At 43.9% G+C, this 19,767-nt stretch overlaps 1 protein-coding gene across 1 annotated transcript in view; it reads right to left on the reverse strand.

The window, feature by feature from the left end:
• Positions 1–19,767, reverse strand: part of LOC124594448 (suppressor of lurcher protein 1-like) — a 320,389-nt gene that overhangs the window by 51,366 nt on the left and 249,256 nt on the right. The window contains exon 6 of the mRNA XM_047132824.1: positions 7,370–7,523. Coding sequence (XP_046988780.1) covers positions 7,370–7,523 — 154 coding nt within the window. The remainder of the gene's footprint in view (positions 1–7,369; positions 7,524–19,767) is intronic.

Below are 19,767 nucleotides of genomic sequence, written 5' to 3' on the forward strand. Positions count from 1 at the left end.
TGACATGTTTTGGCTTTCCAGTTTCCAGATCTTGGCATCTTCTCCTCTGGCTCAGTTGTTCTTCAATTGTTTTACAATCTCCACTGCTGCTGTGATTGTAGGCGGTTTCGAATCTGGATTTGGTACCGTTTTTATGAAGTGTATTTTTCTGTCCTACTCGTTCAAGTCGAGGCTAGGAACTTGTTTCATCCATAGAATTTTACATAATGAATTTCTTTAGGGTGGTCAGACAATCGCAGGTGAGTTCCGCTGTGATGTTTTGAGAATATTGCGGAACGCGACAAACCCACTTGCCTGAAAATTTGTCAGGAAATGAGATATTAAAAATAATAAGTGGATTTTGCTATCTGAGGAGCAAAATAACTGACGACTGATGAAGAAGAGAGTGCATAAAATGCAGACCGGATATTAGAAGAAAGGCGATTCTGAAAAGTAATGATTTGTTAGCATCGAATATAAGTTTGATGTTAGGGAGTACGAAAGGGATCCACGAATTCAGTGGTGATGGTCGAAAGACAGTGGTTGAGAATGTCGTTCAGTCTAATGCACACAGTGGTTGATAGTGTATTCTCTCCAATGCAGACTTGCGACATTACAATAGTTAATGAGAAAGTAAATTTTTATTAACACTGGGTTTGAAAGAGAACTGTGTGAGGTGGATATGAGTAAATGTTAAGCAACTTTCGTGTCTACCGCGGCTGTTATTTTGGATTACAGTGTATATTGGATTGCAGTGTTGGATATAGATGTGTCATCCGAGTGGCAAGCGGCAATTAATGTATCATTTGTGGCACGTGGCGAAATTAACCGTCATTAGTTTGAGAGACGAACTGGCGTTGAAAAAGAATACTTTTGTCTCTGGTACAATTCAACAGTCATCTTAACTACAATGGAATCCAAATCTTTGCCAATACATCATGCCTCACGGTAACATCGTTGAATGAAATGTCGTGTGACTAGAGCCTCCCGTCGGGTAGACCATTCGCCGGGTGCAAGTCTTTCGATTTTACACCACTTCGCCGGGTGCAAGTCTTTCGATTTGAGGCCACTTCGGTGACTTGCACGTCGATGGGGATGTAAATATGATGATGATGACAACACAACACCCAGTCCCTGAGCGAAGAAAATCTCCGATCCAGCCGGGAATCGAACCCGGGCCCTTAGGATTGATATTCTGTCGCGCTGACCAGTCAACTACCGGGGACTGAAACCGTTAAACAGAGAATGGGAAAAGAAACGGAAGGTATGTGAAGGAATTGGTGCTTCCAGCCGCACGGGGCACTCTAGCAATGCAATGGTGACAGTTGAAAATTTGTGCCGGACCTGGATTTACCGCTTCGTTTAAGTTGTTACGTCAACGGCTTCGGCCATCCTGACATGGTCTCTAACTGACTCAACTTTCCAACTTATAACGATCGTATGGCATTGTTGGCCGTATTGCAAGTCCTTTTTAGTTGACGCCACTTCGGTGACTTGCGAGTCAATGATGATGAAACGGTGATGAACGCACAACACCCAATCATCACGAGGCAGATAAAATCCCTGATCCCGCCGGGAATCGAACCCGGGACCCCGTGCGCGGGAAGCGAGAACACTACCGCAAGACCACGAGCTGCGGACTTTCCTACACATTGCACGCTGCAACGCAGTGTTCCTCGTCCGTTAACCACTATCCGCAAATTATTGATTCCCGTAGGAGTTCGGACGACATTAGTGCATCCACACTAAGGCAAAGGTCAAGGAGCTGTCGGGCTCTTTCAGAAATTTACATATTTGAGTGGTTTCTGTTCTGTGGACATGTCCGACGGAACAGACATCACTGAAATACACCGACAAGACAAAATTGCAACAGTATGGAGTAGTGCGACATGAACGGAAATTGGTTGTCGTGTTTGAGGGAGTAGAAATTTTTTTCAGCATGTCAATTTAAATTTCGTGCCAGTCACACAAGAGGGAGGAGGAGGAGAAGATCAATGTTTAACGTCCCACCAAAAACGAGGTCATTACAGGCGGAGCACAAGCTCGGAGTGTGGAAGGCTGGAGAAGGAAATCAGCCGTGTCCTTTCAAAGAACCCCACCCGGAATTTTCCTTAAGTGATTTAGGGAAAGCACAGTAAAAACTTAAAGCACGATGGCCTGACAAAAGTTTGAACCGTTGTCCTCCAGAATGTGAATCCAGCGCGCTAACCGCTGCGCTACATCGCTCGGCAATCGCATAAGAAAGGCGCAAGCAGCGTCGCGATGAACATGAAAATCAGTTTGGTTGAAATACGCACTGTAGCCATCGTGAAAGTAGTTTGTCTTTGAGACTGGACGTGGTGAGTTGATGTTAGTCAACAATTCCTTTAAGGGGACCAAGATGCTATTATCAGCATCTCGCTGACTTTGAATGGGGTCATGAAATGGGGATATGAGAAGCTAGATATTCCTTCTGCCATACTGGAGAAGAACCTGGCACGAATGCAGCCCCTGTGCATGACGGCTGGCAGCGATGTCACGAAGAATGTGCGCTCGCAAGAGGACCGACGACGGACGGCCACGAGGCACCACCGACAGGGAAGACCATTGTGTTCGGCGTATGGCTCTGGTGCGTCGCACTGCGTCTGCATAGTGACTCAACGAACTGTTAGCAATCGGTTACTTCAATGACAGCTCCGAGCCACACGCCCTGCAGCGAGCATTCCACTGAATCCAAACCATCGTCATTTGTGACTTCAGAGGTGTCGAGTGAGAGCTCATTGGAGATCAGAGTGGAGGTCTGTTGAGTTTTCTAATGGAATCTGGTTCTGTCTCAGTGCCAGTGATGGTCATGTTTTGGTTATGAGGAGGCCAGTGGAATGTCTGCAGTCAACCTGTCTGCAACCCACAGGACTCGCGGTCTCGGATGCGATTTCATGTGATAGCAGGAGCACTCTCGTGGTTATCTCACGTACCCCAACTGTAAATTTGTACGTCAAACTAGTGATAAGGTCTGTTACGCTGACATGCAAGAACTGCATTGCAGGGGGTGTTTTCCAACAAGATAACACTCGCCCCAACGATGCCGTTACAGCGGTTATTGTTTGACCAACACTTCACATTTGCAATGTCGTATCTCGCTCTTATGTTAACCTATGATCCTGCAATTGTGATCATTTAAATACAATCATTTAAATGTGTTACCTAGACAAATGTATTCCCGAAATTACATTAGTCGACGTTAATTATTTGCGATTTTTTTAGTGAGTGTATATACATTACCGTTTCAACGTGTCATTTTCCGAGCCGAATCGTTTTATCCCTGAGCAATCGTTGTGTACTGGATATATGGATATATATATATGTATATAAGGCAGAGGGGTAGAGGGGGTAATTATTCCCACCATACTCAGCGAATGAGTGTATGGGGAGTTATGAAGTGTCAGCTGTGTATCTGCATTAAGTCGTTGACTGTGATGAGTGGTTGGACAGTGCAGCTTTGTGTTATGGATGAAAGAAAGGGACGGAGCCTCTTCCTTTCAAAAAGCACCACGGGGTCTCTGAGCTTAGCGTCTCCGTCCGATGGACGGGTCACCATAAACAGTGTCTCATGCCCTCACTTCATCGGACATTGCAGACAGGTTTGGAACTGGAAATTAATACAGGACATTGGCGCAAAGATTACTGATCAGAGATTTTGCAGCGCTACCTCTCCTGGCGGTGACGATTCGAACCGTCTTACCTCTGACTCGAGCGCCATAGCACAAGCGTGGGTTAGCGACGTCGGCTACGGAGGCATATGAAAAAGCCGCCGTTTGAAGATCGCAGTAAACAGTTGGTGACGTTTAGATCGGCTAGAAGATGAAAATGACTGAAGAATCTCACTGAAAATAAAAAGACAGCATACATGGTGGAAAAATGTGGACAGACACAATATACGTCAGAAGTAATGAGAATGTGGCAAACCGCTAGTGAAGGAAATTGAGAGTTCAAAGACATTATCTCGCTGCTTCTTTCTCTGACAAGTTTTTGCGAGAGGCATTTATAGACCGGAAACTTTAATCTTGATAGCCTTTGGAAGATATTTTGACAAAGTACCAAATCATTAATATAAGGTAGGAACCAAAGAACCGGAGAGATTACAGGTGATGTAGGAAGTTCCCGAGCCCTTCACAGTTAAGAATGGGCTGATACAGGGCGATCCTGTGTTGGCAGTATTGTTCAACACTACGCTGGAAGAAATGAGACATGCAATAGGCCGTAATAGGATGTTGGGGGTGGTTGAAAGGGAGACGATCCTTGCAGTTGCACATGATTTGGTGACTGTGCGCGAAACTCTAAATGATGTGGCAGGACATACCTGGCTTGCGATACAAACCATACTGGAGGCCCATAGAAACAATAGGGCTACGGGCGGTAGAGGCATTAATGCAGACCGGCGTTATTGCTGTACGAGGGAGGGCGGCGGGGCGAGGCAGGGGAGAGCGGAAATAGACCTGAGACAACCTGTGGCAGAATTATGGTCAACTGACGGAATCTCCACAGAACGGAGAAACGCAGCAGTTGTATGCCTGATTTTTAAAATAGGGCGATGTCACCCAAGTGTACAGTTACCGAAGGATCTCACTGCTGGGGATAGGTTACACGGTTTGCAACAGTCAACTAAAGTCACTGCTCTGAGGGCTTGCACGCACATACCATTGTGGATTTACCTTGGGACGCTCAACCACCGACCACACTTTCACATTAAGTCAAATGATGGACAACTTTTATGAATTCGAAAAGACCTACAACCTTACGTTCATAGATTTCTGGCAGGCTTACGAAAGCATTAACTGGCCAGCGCTCTGGAAGGTAATTCAGGAGTTCAGCATACCAATAACAGCAGTTTATTACAACAGGTCCAGTCGCCAAGTACGCTTTGCAGATCAATTGTTGGTACCCTACACAGTTAAGAATGGGCTGAGACAGAACGATCCTGTGTCGCAAGCTCTGTTCAGAACTGCTCTGGAAAATGTGAAGTGTTGGAGACCGTAGGAAGTGAGACGATCTTTACATGTGCAGATGATGCAGTGATTGTGGCCGAAACTATGAATGAGGTGACAGGACATCCGTCTCGATTCATGTTAGAAGCTAGCAACTAGGATTACTGATCAACGATGAGAAAACAAGATATATGGTAGTCTCTCGTCGGCAAAATGTTATGAACGTCATCCGCACAGACGGTCATAATTTTGAAAGAGTCGAAACATTCATGTACCTGGGATCAATAGTGGCGAATAAAAGTGATAGATATAGAGAAGGGAATTCCTTAAAGAATAACAAATGCGAACCGGGTGTACTATAGTTTAAAGTACCTATACATGTCACGCATTGTGTCGCAAGAAAACAATATGTGGGAGGACGACGGTTCAATCCCGCGTCCGGCCATCCTGATTTAGGTTTTCCGTGATTTCCCTAAATGGCTCCAGGCAGATGCCGGGATGGTTCCTTTGAAAGGGCACGGCCGACTTCCTTACCCCTCCTTCCCTCATCCGATGAGACCTCACTGTCTGGTCTCCTCCCTCACAACAACCCAACCCAAAACAATATGCGGCTGCACCGGTTATTTTGCAATATTGTAAGACGTGGGTACATGTAAAGACAAAGGAAGAGCGCATCCATGCATTTGAGAGAAAGAGTTTAAGGAAAACTTATGGTCCGGTATATTGTACATAAACTCGAAATCTGGAAAGAAGGCAGAATAAAGATCTTAAGAAAGCTGATATTGGGAGTAAGATTGCAAGAAAAAGACTAAAGTGGGCAGGACATGTTGTCTGAGCAGAGGGCGCTGTCCCTAACAAAGGATTAGTACATCAGCCAACCGGTAGATGTCTAACAGGTCATCTGCGAACGGGATCGAAAGACAGAACTTCAGTGACCCTGGAAGAAGCAGATGCGACAGAAAGCACTGAGGATGGCAGAGACAGAAGTAAATGGGAAGACGTATGTAATCAATTCTTGTGATGTTACAATTCTCTTCGGTCATGATTTGTTCACTGAATGCGTTGAACATTTCTTTATGTTTTAAGTATGTGTGTTTGTATATTTCTGGTCTTCTGCCAAGGGCGTAAACGGCCTGTTAATGCGCAATAAGTGAAAAATATGCAGTTTTTTTACGATGATCGTAGTCTTCCGTTTCTCAACTTCCATTGTTTCCCGTCTGTTCAATCTTCTCCTTGAAGGACCCTTGAATTAATTGCAAATGGTTCAAATGGCTCTGAGCACTATGGGACTTAAAATCTGAGGTCATCAGTCCCCTAGAACTTAAACCTAACTAACCTAAGGACAGCACACACAGCCATGCCCGAGGCAGAATCCGAACTTGCGGCCGTAGCGGTCGCGCGGTTCCAGACTGAAGCGCCTGGAACCGCTCGACCACAAGAGCCGGCAATTCATTGCATCTTGCATCCATCTTCTGGGTGGTCTTCCACATTTCCGTCGCTCAGCTGGTGTCCATTCATAGACTCTTCTCGACCACTTGTTATCATCCATTGATTGGAGGTTGTCATCCAAAGTTTTGCCATCTAGGGTACCTTAAATATCGGTTTTCCTCCTATGGTTTTCCACAGTCTATCATTCCCCGATGTGTTTTAGTCTGGAGAGGCAAAAGCTTCCTCACCAATAGTCCATTCTAAGGGACATCAGCTTTTCTTTTTCTTTTTATTTTTCCTTCTTCCATTTTGACTGTTTTTCGTATTTCAACTACCAGTCTCGAAAAATGCAAAGGGAATATTATAAGTCTATTCTGAAGGGGTTTTTCAGGAGTGTAGCCTTGTATCAAAGTGAAACTTGGAGGATAAACTGTTGAGACTAGAAGGCAATAGAAGCATTTCAAATATGATTGTTTAGAAGATGCTGAAGATGAAGTTGATGGCATAACTAATTTAGACGTACTGCATCTAAATGGAGAGTAGGGAAATTTCCGACACAATTTGATGTAAAGAAGGGATTGGTTGTTAGGATACATACTGAGGCATCAATGAATCGTTAATTTGGTAAAAGACGATGAAGATAGGCCAAGGAATGGCTACATGAAGCGGGTTTAATGCGTGAGATTGCATTAGTTATGCAGAGAATAGCAGATTAGGCTACCGTCCACAGGTGCTAGAAACAAGTTTTCGGAACAAGACCTCAACAGAAAGTTAGAATTTTCTAAGTTTTCGCGGCGTAATGATAAGTCAATGAAGTTTCGGCATTGCATACCGATTAGATCGATATCTTGGCACGACGTTTCAGCTCTCAGCCATTTATCCATCATCATGGTAGTGTTTTACACTAATTGGTTGCCAGCCGAAATATCGTGGCAAGATGTCTACGACAGGTAGTGCCATAAACCGGTTGGAATAGCAAGTTAACAAGCGAGACTGACCTGGCGCGGAAGTAGTACTTGCAAGTGGTGTTGCTGGGGTAGCTGGAGGGGTATCGTGGCGAGAAGAAGCGTCCGTTGCGCGGGCCGTCTCCGCTGGAGAACAGCTGGTCACACTCCGTGCCCAGCACACGGCGCCCGTCGGACCGGAACGAACCTGGTGAACAGACACACATAAAGGTCAGAACACAGATAACAAACGTACACAGCCTTAATCAATTCAAAGGCTAAGGCTATCCCTGTATGGCAGCATTTCGTGCCTAGTTAACGTGTTGCAATACCCTTTACTTATTTCTATAATTAGAAAACGTCTTGGGTAAGCGATTTTGACGACTGCATTCTATGAAAAAGGGACCTGACCTTACTTACTTTGGCCACAGTACAAGAAAAAAATCACTCAGGTGTCATAAAAGTACAGCCACCACCTGCTGCTTACTGACTGCCGCCTTCCTAAGAGGTACTCTCCATTCCTTCCAATCTCTGTGAACGTAGATCGGATGTGATTTAAATTAAAAAAAAAACGTATCGATGGTGATAGACATATCTATCGCTTGAGCCTTGTCCCGCATTTACTCAGGGTCAGCCATCGTTAATCGGATTTGGCATGTTAATGTTTAAGGGGTGGCCGGATGCCCTTCCTGCCGCCACCCCGTACCCCCTGGGACGGAATTAGTGTACCCCAACTGTCTGCGTCGGGCGTAATCCATGGAATAGTGCGAAAGTGTTCCGATGTCTGCGAGCCGCGTAACTGAGGTAGAACATGGGGACCAGCCCGGTATTCACCTAGCAGGATGTGGAAAACCGCCTAAAAACCACATCCAGGCTGGCCGGCACATCGGCCCTCGTCGTTAATCCGCCGGGCGGATTCGATCCGGAGTCGGCGAGCCTACCCGAGTCCAGGAAGCAGCGCGTTAGCACTCTCAGCTACCCTGGCGGGTGGTGATACAGAGATATATACCATATAAATTCATAAGAGATGGTGGCGATGCCTCCATGGTATGCAAAACAGGCAAAAAAAAAAAATTCTGATCTCATTCTGGAGCTGGTGCAGCAATCAGTGTGTATGATATGAAGAAACAAGTAGTCTTGGTTGCAGCGTCAAAATTTTTTTTATTACTTCCCAATGATGCGTTTCACCTTTATTTAGACATCTTCGGATTGGCTCATATTTGTTAGCGATGGGTACATGAGATAACGCGCATAAATATATCCCCACTGGTAACTATCCCTTGTAAAAGCTTTAAGAAACATTGCGCGGTGTCCCTATTACGCAGATGGCGCAGTCCAGTGCAAACCAAACGGCATCAGGTACCTAGGGTGTCCCATTTTAATCTATACCATCCGATATCTCTGGAGCCGCACAATACTGTAAAAAAAAGTCTAGTAAAAGTTTTAAGGTTTGAAGAGGGTCATGCAATGTTTACCTCGAAATGACATTGAACCGTGTTTTCAAAGTAAAACCAAGGCCAAGTTCGTTTTTGCAAATGGTAACCCTCATTTTTTATTCGATATTCGTATTCTACGTGAAAAAAAAGCATTGTTCATAGGGAACATTCTTTTTTCTTTCGAAAAACCAATGATTTGTCGCCAGGGTTCACTTCATTGTAACTTTTCCAGGTTACCGGTATCTCGTGAACGAAGCGAGATCGGGAAAAGTTTTCAATGAAAATCTTGTATGGTTTCTGAGCACTGACCGCTGGTGAAATTGTCGTGAACTTGAAATGGCCTTGATATTCTTCAGTAAGGAGTAACCTGAAAGCAAATACCGTCGGCATTAGCAAAACCTAATGTGCACCCATTTGAGGGTGCCGAATCAGAAACCAGCATTGTGATCGTCCCGGCACAATCAGAGAAGAGAAGGGTGGAGCTTTGAGGCTAAATAATGGGCGTTGTTGTCGGGGAATTTGAAATCATGACTGGGTATTCAGAGAAATTTTACCTTTGGAGACTGAAAATTTCTCGGCTGTGCTCACTTAGAATGATACTTCACCGACGTGACTCTAATAAATTTTTGTCTTATGGCCGGACGGTGTGACCGAGCGGTTCAGTGTGAAACCGCGCGACCGCTACGTTCGCAGGTTCGAATCCTGCCTCGGGCATGGATGTGTGTGATGTACTTAGGTTAGTTAGGTTTAAGTAGTTTTAGGTTCTAGTGGACTGATGGCCTCAGATGTTAAGTCTCATAGTGCTCAGAGCCATTTGAACCATTTTTGTCTTATGTAATTAAAAAAATGTATGTTAAGGGATTTAGAAAACTTGCACCTCGTCGAACTCTGAAGAATTTCACCTCGTGGGACACAGAATAATCTCGTCTCGCGAGACTCTAATGAATTCCTGCGAAGTGAAATTTTTCCAAATCCGTACAAGCAAAATTATTCTCAACACGAAGCCCATACACGAGTCCATAAGAGAGAAATTTATCTTAGTCAGCTTGTCTCGCAATCGACTTTCTCGGGCCCGTCTTTCGCTTTCGCCTTCTCTCCGTATCAGCAAAGAACGGATTACCACGGCGTAATCCATTATTTTTTTTATTTACGTCAATATCGAGATATGTAAAGGTGCCCCCTAGAAAGACAGACATCCGTTAGGCACGTAAGTTATTGTGTTGCTTGAGGCTTTCCCGACGGACATGTTGTATATATGGTTCTCGGGCGAGACGTCGGATGTCATAGTGAAAACTCCACAATATGTCGTCAGCGCAACTGGCCGACATCTTCAGGTGGGACGAACACACTGCTAAGGCCTTAGCAGTGTGTTCGTCGCACCTGAAGATGTCGGCCAGTTGCGCTGACGAAATATTGTGGAGTTTTTACTATGACATCCGACGTCTCGCCCGAGAACCATATATACACATACAGCAAGCATGTGTAAACAAACGGGTTGCTTACACTGTAATAAGTCAGTTGTCCTGCAACACTCTTGCCGGTGTTTCGTTGAAGGAAAAACCTAAGAAAACCAGTAATAGTAAAAGTGATCAGTACAATTTATTTTTCGATTGTAACATGTCCGAAATGGCTGATTACAAGGCCTTAGAAATAGTGAGAATGATAAAAATTGTTGGCCAGTATCGCGATAGTTATGAGGCTGCGCAAAGATTGTATGCCGAAAGTTATCCCAATGCCCGTCATTCCAAGAAGGTTAGAATTAGGTCTCTGGTAAGACGAGCTGAAAGAGGGACCTTGAAAAGGCAGAGACGAAAGACGGGCCCGAGAGAGGCTTTCGACTCGTCAGATTCAGCGAATGCATGGCGTGCGTCGATCAACGGTATCTCGTATTTTATGATACGTTAAATGCCACCCATATCGCTTACAAATCACCCGAGCAATTGAGCTTGAGGATCCTGAGAGACGCCTGGCATTTTGTCGGTGGGCCGATACGCAAATACGTCGTGATCGGTTTTTATTCGTACGCACTCTCTTTACAGACGAGGCAAACTTCGACAAGACGGGATGAGTCAATCTCCATAACGCACACTACTGGTGGGAAGCAAATCCTCAGTGGGAGCGAAATCACCGATCACAGAGACGGTGATCAATCAATGTCTGGGAAGTCATACTTTAAGATTACGTGATAGGTCCTCCTTTTTATGGCGAAACGTTGAGCGGATTGCGCTATCTTCATATTCCCCAGAATCTGGTGCTTCCTTCACTAGAAAATAGCACGTATGTGGTTTTAACGTGACGCCGCCCCTGCACATCAGGCCTTACCTGTCAGAAGGTACCTTAATGCAAGTTACCCGAATCGATGGATTGGTATCGGTAGTGCAATTCGTGAATTCCCGTCAAGATCGCTAGAAATAACACCATTGGACTACTTCTTATGAGGTGCTGTGAAGCAGAAGGTGTACTCCACTCCTCCTCCGACGCCACAAGCTGTGAGAGAAAGGATTGTGGCGACTACCCAGGCAACCACCCTTCCTTCAGATATTGAATGATGTCGAGATCAGTTTCCGACAGAGAGTGCAAATGTGCATTTGGCAAAATAGGCAGTTGATCGAGCATCTGAGATCCTAAATTTCCGGTGAGAACCACGTTAATCAGCCCTTTTCTAGGCAAACGATGTGGGCAACCTCCGCATGGTGCACATTGGGTTCCGCAAATGCCCACGGTATTTTCTTTCAGGTTAATCCCTAATGAAGAATTTCAAGGCCATTTCAAGTTCATGAAAATTTCACTAGTAGAGTTCAGAAACCATACAAGATTGACCCGGTCGCTGTGGCCGAGCGGTTCTAGGCGCTTCAGTCCGGAACCGCGCTGCTGCTACAGTCGCAGGTTCGAATCCTGCCTCGGGCATGGATGTGTGTGATATCCTTAGGTTAGTTAGGTTTAAGATTTCTAAGTCTAGCGGACTGATGACGTCAGATGCTAAGTCCCTTAGTGCTTAGAGCCATTTTAAACCATACAAGATTTTCATTGAACATTTTTCCCGTTCTCGCTTCATTTTCGAAATACTGATAACCTCGGAAAGTTTCATTGAAATGTCCCCTGGTGACCAACCTTTGGTTTTTCGAAAAAAATGTTCCCTACAAACAATGCTTTTTTTTCACGTAGAATGCGAATATGGAATAAAAAGTAGGGGTTAAAATTTGCAAAAATGAGCTTGGCCTTGGTTTGACCTTGAAAACAGGGTTCAAGGTCATTTCGAGGTAACCACTCCCCCCCCACTCCCTTCAAACCTTACAACCTATCCTGGAGTTTTTTTTTTTTTTTTTTTTTTTTTTTTTTTTTTTGCAGAATTGTGCGGCTATAGAGATACCGGTCGGTACGGATTAAAATCGAACATACCAATGCTACCAACTGTTGAAGAGTTACGAAGGTGGATGCATTACTTTTCAGTCAACCCTCGTAAGTATACACGTATAATATGCTAGAAGTGTAGTGCTTTTTCTGGCTGCACACGTCACACAAATTTGTCCAGTCAGAATATGCAATACAACTACGGCATGTTACAGATATAGACTTACGTTATACGTGATACCGTTTGGTTTGCACTGGACTTCGTCACATGCCGTAATAAGGACACCGCGCAGCGTTTTTGAAAGCTTTGACAAGGGAAAGGTACCCGCTGGGACATTTTTATGCATGGTGTCTCACACACCCATCGCTAGCAAATACCAACCAATTCGAAGATGCCTAAATAAAGGTGAACCCCGTGATCGGGAAGTAAAGAAAAAAAATTAACACTGTAATCAATACTGAAAATGTTCTTTCTGCAGATCACAATGTTACAGAAGCAACGAAAAGAAAATGCCAAATTTAAAAGAACGCATAATCCCCAACGTTAGCGAAGTTTTACAGGAGCTCGAAAATCAGCACGATCTTCAGTATTAGATGCTTTTAATAGATTCCGCAACGAAACTCTGTCTCGAAATCTGGCAGAAAACCCAAAGATACTCTAGTCTTTTGTTACGTAGACAAGCGGCAATACACAGTCAATACCTTCACTGCACGTTAGCAGTAGTAATGTTACTCATGACAGTGCCACTAGACGAGACTTACTAAGCATAGTTTTCCGAAATTTCTTCAGCAAAGAAGACGAAGTAAATGTTCCAGCATTCAAATCAAGAACAAATGTCAACATGAGTAGCTTACACACAGGTATCCTCACTGCTCGGCTGCAGTTTAAATCACTTCTAACCAAATTGCGTGCGTACGGAGTGGAGCCTCAGTTGAGTGAATATATTTGGAATTTCCTGTCAGAAAGGTGAAAATAATTGAGCAAATAAAATGTTGCGTTCCACGTGAAAGTGTTTTGGGCCTACGCTGTTCCTGATCTATATAAAGCGTTTACCAACTTCTTAGAATATTTGCAGATGATGTTGTCATCTACCATCATTTAAAGTCATCGGATGATCAAAACCAATCGTAAAATAACTTAGACAAAATATGTGTATGTTTAGAGAAGTGGCAATTGACAGAGTCAATAACGAAAAATGTGACTTCATCCTCGTCTGTTTTAAAAGGAATACGTTAAATTTCGGTTGCACAATACATCACACACATCTAAAAGCGGTGTATTCAACTAAGTATTTAGGTACTACATTTACAAATATCTTAAACTAAAACGACCACATAGGTGATGATGTGGGGAAAACGAACCAAAGACTGCGATTTATTGACAGAACATTTAGAAAATTCAACATATCTACTAAAGACACTGCCTAAACTAAGCTTGTCTGAACCCTTCTGGAGTACTTCTTGGCGGATTGGGATCCGCATCAGATAGGATTGACAGAGGATGATGAAAAGGTTCAAAAATGGGCAGATTTTTTTGTATTATCGCGAAATAAGGGACAGAATGTCACGGATACGATACGATGAATTTGTGTGTAAATCATTAGAACAAAGGCGTTGATCGTTGCGGGGGGATCTCCTCATGTTATTTCAATTACCAGCTTTCTTCTCTGAATGCGAAAATATTTTGTTGGCATCCGTCTACGTTGGGAGAAATAATCATTATAAAAAAATAAGACAAATCAAAGCTCTCACAGAAAGATTTAAGCGTTCGTTTCTTCCGAGCCCTGTTCGATACTGGAATAACAGAGAAAAAGCTCTAAGGCGATTCGATGCTCCCTCTGCCAGGCACTTAATTGTGAATTGCAGAGTAAACATGTAGATATAGATGTATATTTAAGTGTAGGTGGTGGGGATGCGGCTACATGCGCAGTAAAGAACGTTTATACGCGAAGCACAGATACAAGAGGACCCTTCTAGCGAGCCTACGGGCCGCAAATCGGGAACACAATGTCGTGAGTAACTATGACAGAAGGCGGACGCTTATGTCTCGGAAACTGGTGAGGAGCATCTCGGAACCGGTGAAGCTACTGACTTGATAATTCATAGAGAAAGAGTTAACAGTATCATGAAACCACGAACAGACCAAAAGTGAAGCTCGGAGGCCTGCCCAATATGTAAAATAGAATAGGTGGCGATCTGTTGCCTGTCTGACGAGGGAACAGAGCTGACCTATACACAAGTGTTTCGGAGGACACATTTCAGAGCACAGCGCTGAATATGAAGCTCGGCTACAGACGTCCCCTGTGAGTTCCCATACTGGCCTAACTACATACACTACTGGCCATTAAAATTGCTACACCACGAAGATGACGTGCTACAGACGCGATATTTAACCAACAGGAAGAACATGCTGTGATATGCAAATGATTAGCTTTTCAGAGCATTCACACAAGGCTGGCGCCGGTGGCGACACCTACAGCGTGCAGGCATGAGGAAAGTTTCCAACCGATTTCTCATACACAAACAGCAGTTGACCGGCGTTGCCTTGTGAAACGTTGTTGTGATGCCTCGTGTACGGAGGAGAGATGCGTACCATCACGTTTCCGACTTTGATAAAGGTCTGATTGTAGACTATCCCGATTGCGTTTTATCGTATCGCGGCATTGCTGCTCGCGTTGGTCGAGACCCAACGACTGTTAGCAGAATATGGAATCGGTGGGTTCAGGAGGGTAATACGGAACGCCGTGCTGGATCCCAACGGCCTCGTATCACTAACAATCGATATGACAGGCATCTTATGCGCATGGCTGTAACGGATCGTGCAGCCACGTCTCGATCCCTGAGTCAACAGATGGGAACATTTGCAACACAACAACCATCTGCCCGAACAGTTCGACGACGTTAGCAACAGCATGGACTATCAGCTCGGAGACCGTGGCTGCGGTTACCCTTGACGCTGCGTGACAGACAGGAGCGTCTGCGATGGTGTACTCAACGATGAACCTCGGTGCACGAATGGCAAAACGTCATTTTTTCAGATGAATCCAGGTTCTGTTTACAGCATCATGATGGTCGCATCCGTGTTTGGCGACATCGCAGTGAACGCACATTGGAAGCGTGTATTCTTCATCGCCATACTGGCGTATCACCTGGCGTGATGGTATGGAGTACCGTTAGTTACACGTCTCGGTCACCTCTTGTTCGCATTGACGGCACTTTGAACAGTGGACGTTACATTTCAGATGTGTTACGACCCGTGGCTCTACCCTTCATTCGATCCGTGCGAAACCCTACATTTCAGCAGGATAATGCACGACCGCATGTTGCAGGTCCTGTAGGGGCCTTTATGGATATAGAAAATGTTCGAGTGCTGCCCTGGCCAGCACATTCTCCAGATCTCTCACCAACTGAAAACGTCTGGTCAATGGTGGCCGAACAACTGGCTCGTCACAATATGCCAGTCACTACTCTTGATGAACTGTGGTATCGTGTTGAAGCTGCATGACAGCTGTACCTGTACACACCATCCAAGCTCTGTTTGACTCAATGGCCAGGCGTATCAAGGCCGTCATTACGGCCAGAGGTGGTTGATGTGGGTACTAATTTCTCAGGATCTATGCACCCAAATTGCGTGAAAATGTAATAACTTGTCAATTCTAGTATAATATATTTGTCCAATGAATACCCGTTTATCATTTGCATTTCTTCTTGGTGTAGCAATTTTAATGGCCAGTAGTGTAGTTATCTACCATTGCAAAGGACAGGGAATCGTCGACACTGGATCGTGGTTCAATGGAAACGTATTGCCCGCTCGGATGAATCACGTTCCTTGTTACACCAAGTTGGTGATCGTGTCCACATACGCCATCTAAGCGAAAGGCTGCTCGAAACATGCATCCCGCCACTGACTCAGGACGTCGGGACAGACATCGACCTGGGCTCTCCGGACTCACTGCGTTAGCAATCGAAGGCATCATGGCAGCTGCGGCCTGTGTGAACATTATTGCGGAACGCCTACATCCCTTCATTCTCGATATTTTTCCCGTCGGAAAGATAACTATCACTGTCAAAAGAACAGAAGGGTTCTACTTGGGTGTGAATAGGAAGCTAGTAAAATCCCGTTGATATCCTGGCCAAAAATTCGCCTCGTCTCTAGCCGATGGAATATATCCAGGATGCTATCGAACGCCAACTCGACGCTCATAAGCAGTCTGGTCGTAATTAACGTGAATTTTGTGACCTATGCGTCAACATATGTTTGCCCTACTTCCAGAAACATACCGAGGACTTGTCGAATCTGTGTCACGCACGGTCGATGCAGTATGGCGTTCCATGTCGGATGAACTCAGTATGAGGAACTTGGTCATTATGTTTTGGCTCGTCAATGTGTTTAATAAAAGTTTCCAAAACACTATTCTAATTGTACGCTGTGATGGGTTTTATCACAGTATTTGGTAACGAAACCGGTAGGGAGCTGACCAATGGGACGTACTGGAGAGTCTTAGGGACAGCCTTTTTATCTTACACTCGATGAACGGAAAATCCTGGTGTCATATCTGCGTGATACAGAAGAAGCAAGGTTTGTCTTACAAACGATTAACGAAGCAGAGGGCTAATACCTAAGAGGACGCTTCCTGACAAGTCTAAAACAGCTTCCTTGGAGGGCGGATGAGCGGATGAGCGGATAGAACGCAAGGCCCCTCTGTTACCCTTGGAGCGGGAAACCACTTCTAAAGTTGGATAAGCCTGAAAATATCAACGACGTGGGATACAGATTGCATGGCGAAACAACCATGATAAATATTCAAGTGGTATCCCTAACCTCACTGGCCCGTGTTCTTAGTTATGATTGTTCCTGGTAAGAAATATTCCACAACTGGCCCAGGAGAGCCGAACATCGAATTAAACCAGGATAAATAGAGGAGAAAGGAAATACGTCTACTGAGAATTACCAGATGCAATGTGAACACGATGAATAATAAAGGATGATTATATGTGGTCTCTGTACCTATTGTTCAATCTGTACATCGAAGAAGCAATAATGGAAATACAAGAAAGTTTCAAAACTCCAGACTGAATTACAAAACGTGCAGAAAGTGCTTAATGAAACACGTATGCAAACGTCTCATAACAGTTCACCGGAGTGTGTTAGTATCACAGAAACACACCCTGATCATTCTGAAACGCCTTTAACTGAAAGTAGGGGGCAGACGGGCAATAATTTCAATCCAACACGTGGAGTAACATCCGTTTATCTAGACCATACACAATCATTGGTGACTCAGGATGCTTTACTGAAGAATTCACAGTTTCAGAAGTTTACCAATGATAAGAACGGACCCCATCCAATTGTGTTTATCAAAGGGATCCGCGGAATAATGCCAAAAAGTTGGAACGAAAGGGAGAAAATTGTCTTTACCGTTACCCATATTCAAGGTGAGCCAGCGTTGTTCGCGACACAGAAAGCTGAACAATGCATGAATTTGAACAAGCTTTTCTAAACGAGTATTGGTCGCGTGGGGTACAAGAACGATTAAGAAAAGAAGTTTATAGTCTTGATCCATTTAATAGAAAAGGCGGTACTTTGCGGAAATATTTCGAAAAGTATTTGGACAAAGTGAAATATTTATGCACACAAATTCCTGAGTGTGATGTTTTAAAGATATTAAAGGAGAAGTTACCGCGTGATCTAAAGGAGAAATTGTTTCACAATCCTGAAGACAACGTGGAACATTTTCTATCTGTACTGGACTCTTTAGATTTGGTTATCGAAGAGGACAGACACCGTTTTGGGAATAACTCGTCGAATAATGGTAATGGTAATGGCAACGGGCGAAACCACAAGAACAATAGTAATAGAAACACCTACTATGGGAATCAAAATCATTGGAATTATCCGAATTATTCAGGATGGCAGAACCACAATATGAACACAAATGGACAGTACAGTAGTGCACCGAATCACAATTATCATCCACAGAACAATAGTGGTCAAAAAAATAACGGAAACTTTTCAAAGAAACGGAAACGAGGTTTTAGAGCTAACGTCAATTACAATAACGGTAATTTTTCAAATAATCAGCAAAACATGCAAACATCACATAACTGGTCAACACAGAATTGTGCACAACAGCAATGGTAGCAGCCTAGGCCACCGCAATATCACAACAACAATCATGTACAACCCTCGTACAATACAAATATGTCAAATAACATGCAGCATCATATGAATGCGCAGCCATGGCAACCACCGAATCAAAATATCAAGATCATTGAGGTAAGTGAACCGCAACCATCAACCAGTACCAGTCAGTCAAACTAGATGCGACGACATTCTGCTCCCGTGTGTCAGTCGCAGGGTGTCTTGGGGGTACTTGCATGAATGATGTAAGTAATAACGAGCAACCAAGCGTGCAGACAACCAGCTGTAGTAACAATGAGAATGTGTGTCGCATAGAATCAGCAGTGATCGGGTCGAACGACGCAAAAGATGCAGTGTGTAGAAATAATTCTGTTCATGTTGCTCAGCAACGTAGTTCAATTATGCAGATGTTAGGATATAATGACTGAGTCGATATACGAGAGGAATTATGTCAAGATTTTCGGAAGAAGTGTAATTTGTTTGAACGGGAAGTTGTACAATCAGCTATAGTTTGTGATATTTATGGTATTCAAACTACGGTGATTTTAGATACTGGAGCATCTGTTTCTGTGCTGAATGAATCGTTCTTTCTTCACTTACAGAAGATTAGAAAGATTCCGGTTTTTCCAGTCACTAATTGTCGAGTTACAGGAGCCATTAGTCAGAAAGCCCAACTAGGTCGGGAACAGACACGGATTTGTATTAATTTTGGAATGGGAGCCAAAGAGTACATCTTCCTTATTGTAAAGAATTTAGCCGTGAACTGTCTCCTCGGATTAGATATTTTTCGAGAGACGGAAACTATAATCGATCTCGCAAAGGGTGAATGCAGCATGTGTTTCGATGACACGAGAGTCAGGTTAGACTTGGTAGAGACCAAAGAATAGCATGGCAAATATTGTCAAATTTTAAAGATAGAACCGATTCGCGCACATTTATGGCGGCTTCAAGATAGTTTCAATTGCAGTACATTCCCGGTCATGGAAGATGTGAAGGACGAGGAGAATATCCACCTCTCTGAAATAGTAGAAAAAGTACAACAATCCTCTGCTCTTGACAGTCTGCAACAAAAGCAATTATTAGACACACTTACTAATCATCGTAAAGTATTTTTGAAAAAACCTGGACTAATTAAAGGTTACGTGTACGACATGCAAGTGTTTCCCCATGAAATTTACTGTCATCAAACTTACTCAATACCCAGCGCGAAAAGTACTGCTTGGAGGAAGAGATTCTCAGAATACCAATTAGTTGTAAGAAAATTCCAGCTCCAGCAAGGAGAAGAAGAATTGCTTCAAGATGTTTCCACCCTAAGACATTTAATCAAACATAATACAAACTTGTTGAGATTTAGTAAACTTTCAGGAACTTATGCGTGTGAAACTACGAACATTGAACCGAACTGCATATTTCACGCAACAGTAGGATATAGTGACTTTAGAAAATAAACGTTTCATTTTGTTGATTGTTAACTATTTTGAACTCAAGAGGGTGAGCAGGTTATGTTCTTCTTTTTTTCTTTC

The sequence above is a fragment of the Schistocerca americana genome, chromosome 2 (genome assembly GCF_021461395.2).
Source record: "Schistocerca americana isolate TAMUIC-IGC-003095 chromosome 2, iqSchAmer2.1, whole genome shotgun sequence".
Classification (NCBI taxonomy): domain Eukaryota; kingdom Metazoa; phylum Arthropoda; class Insecta; order Orthoptera; family Acrididae; genus Schistocerca; species Schistocerca americana.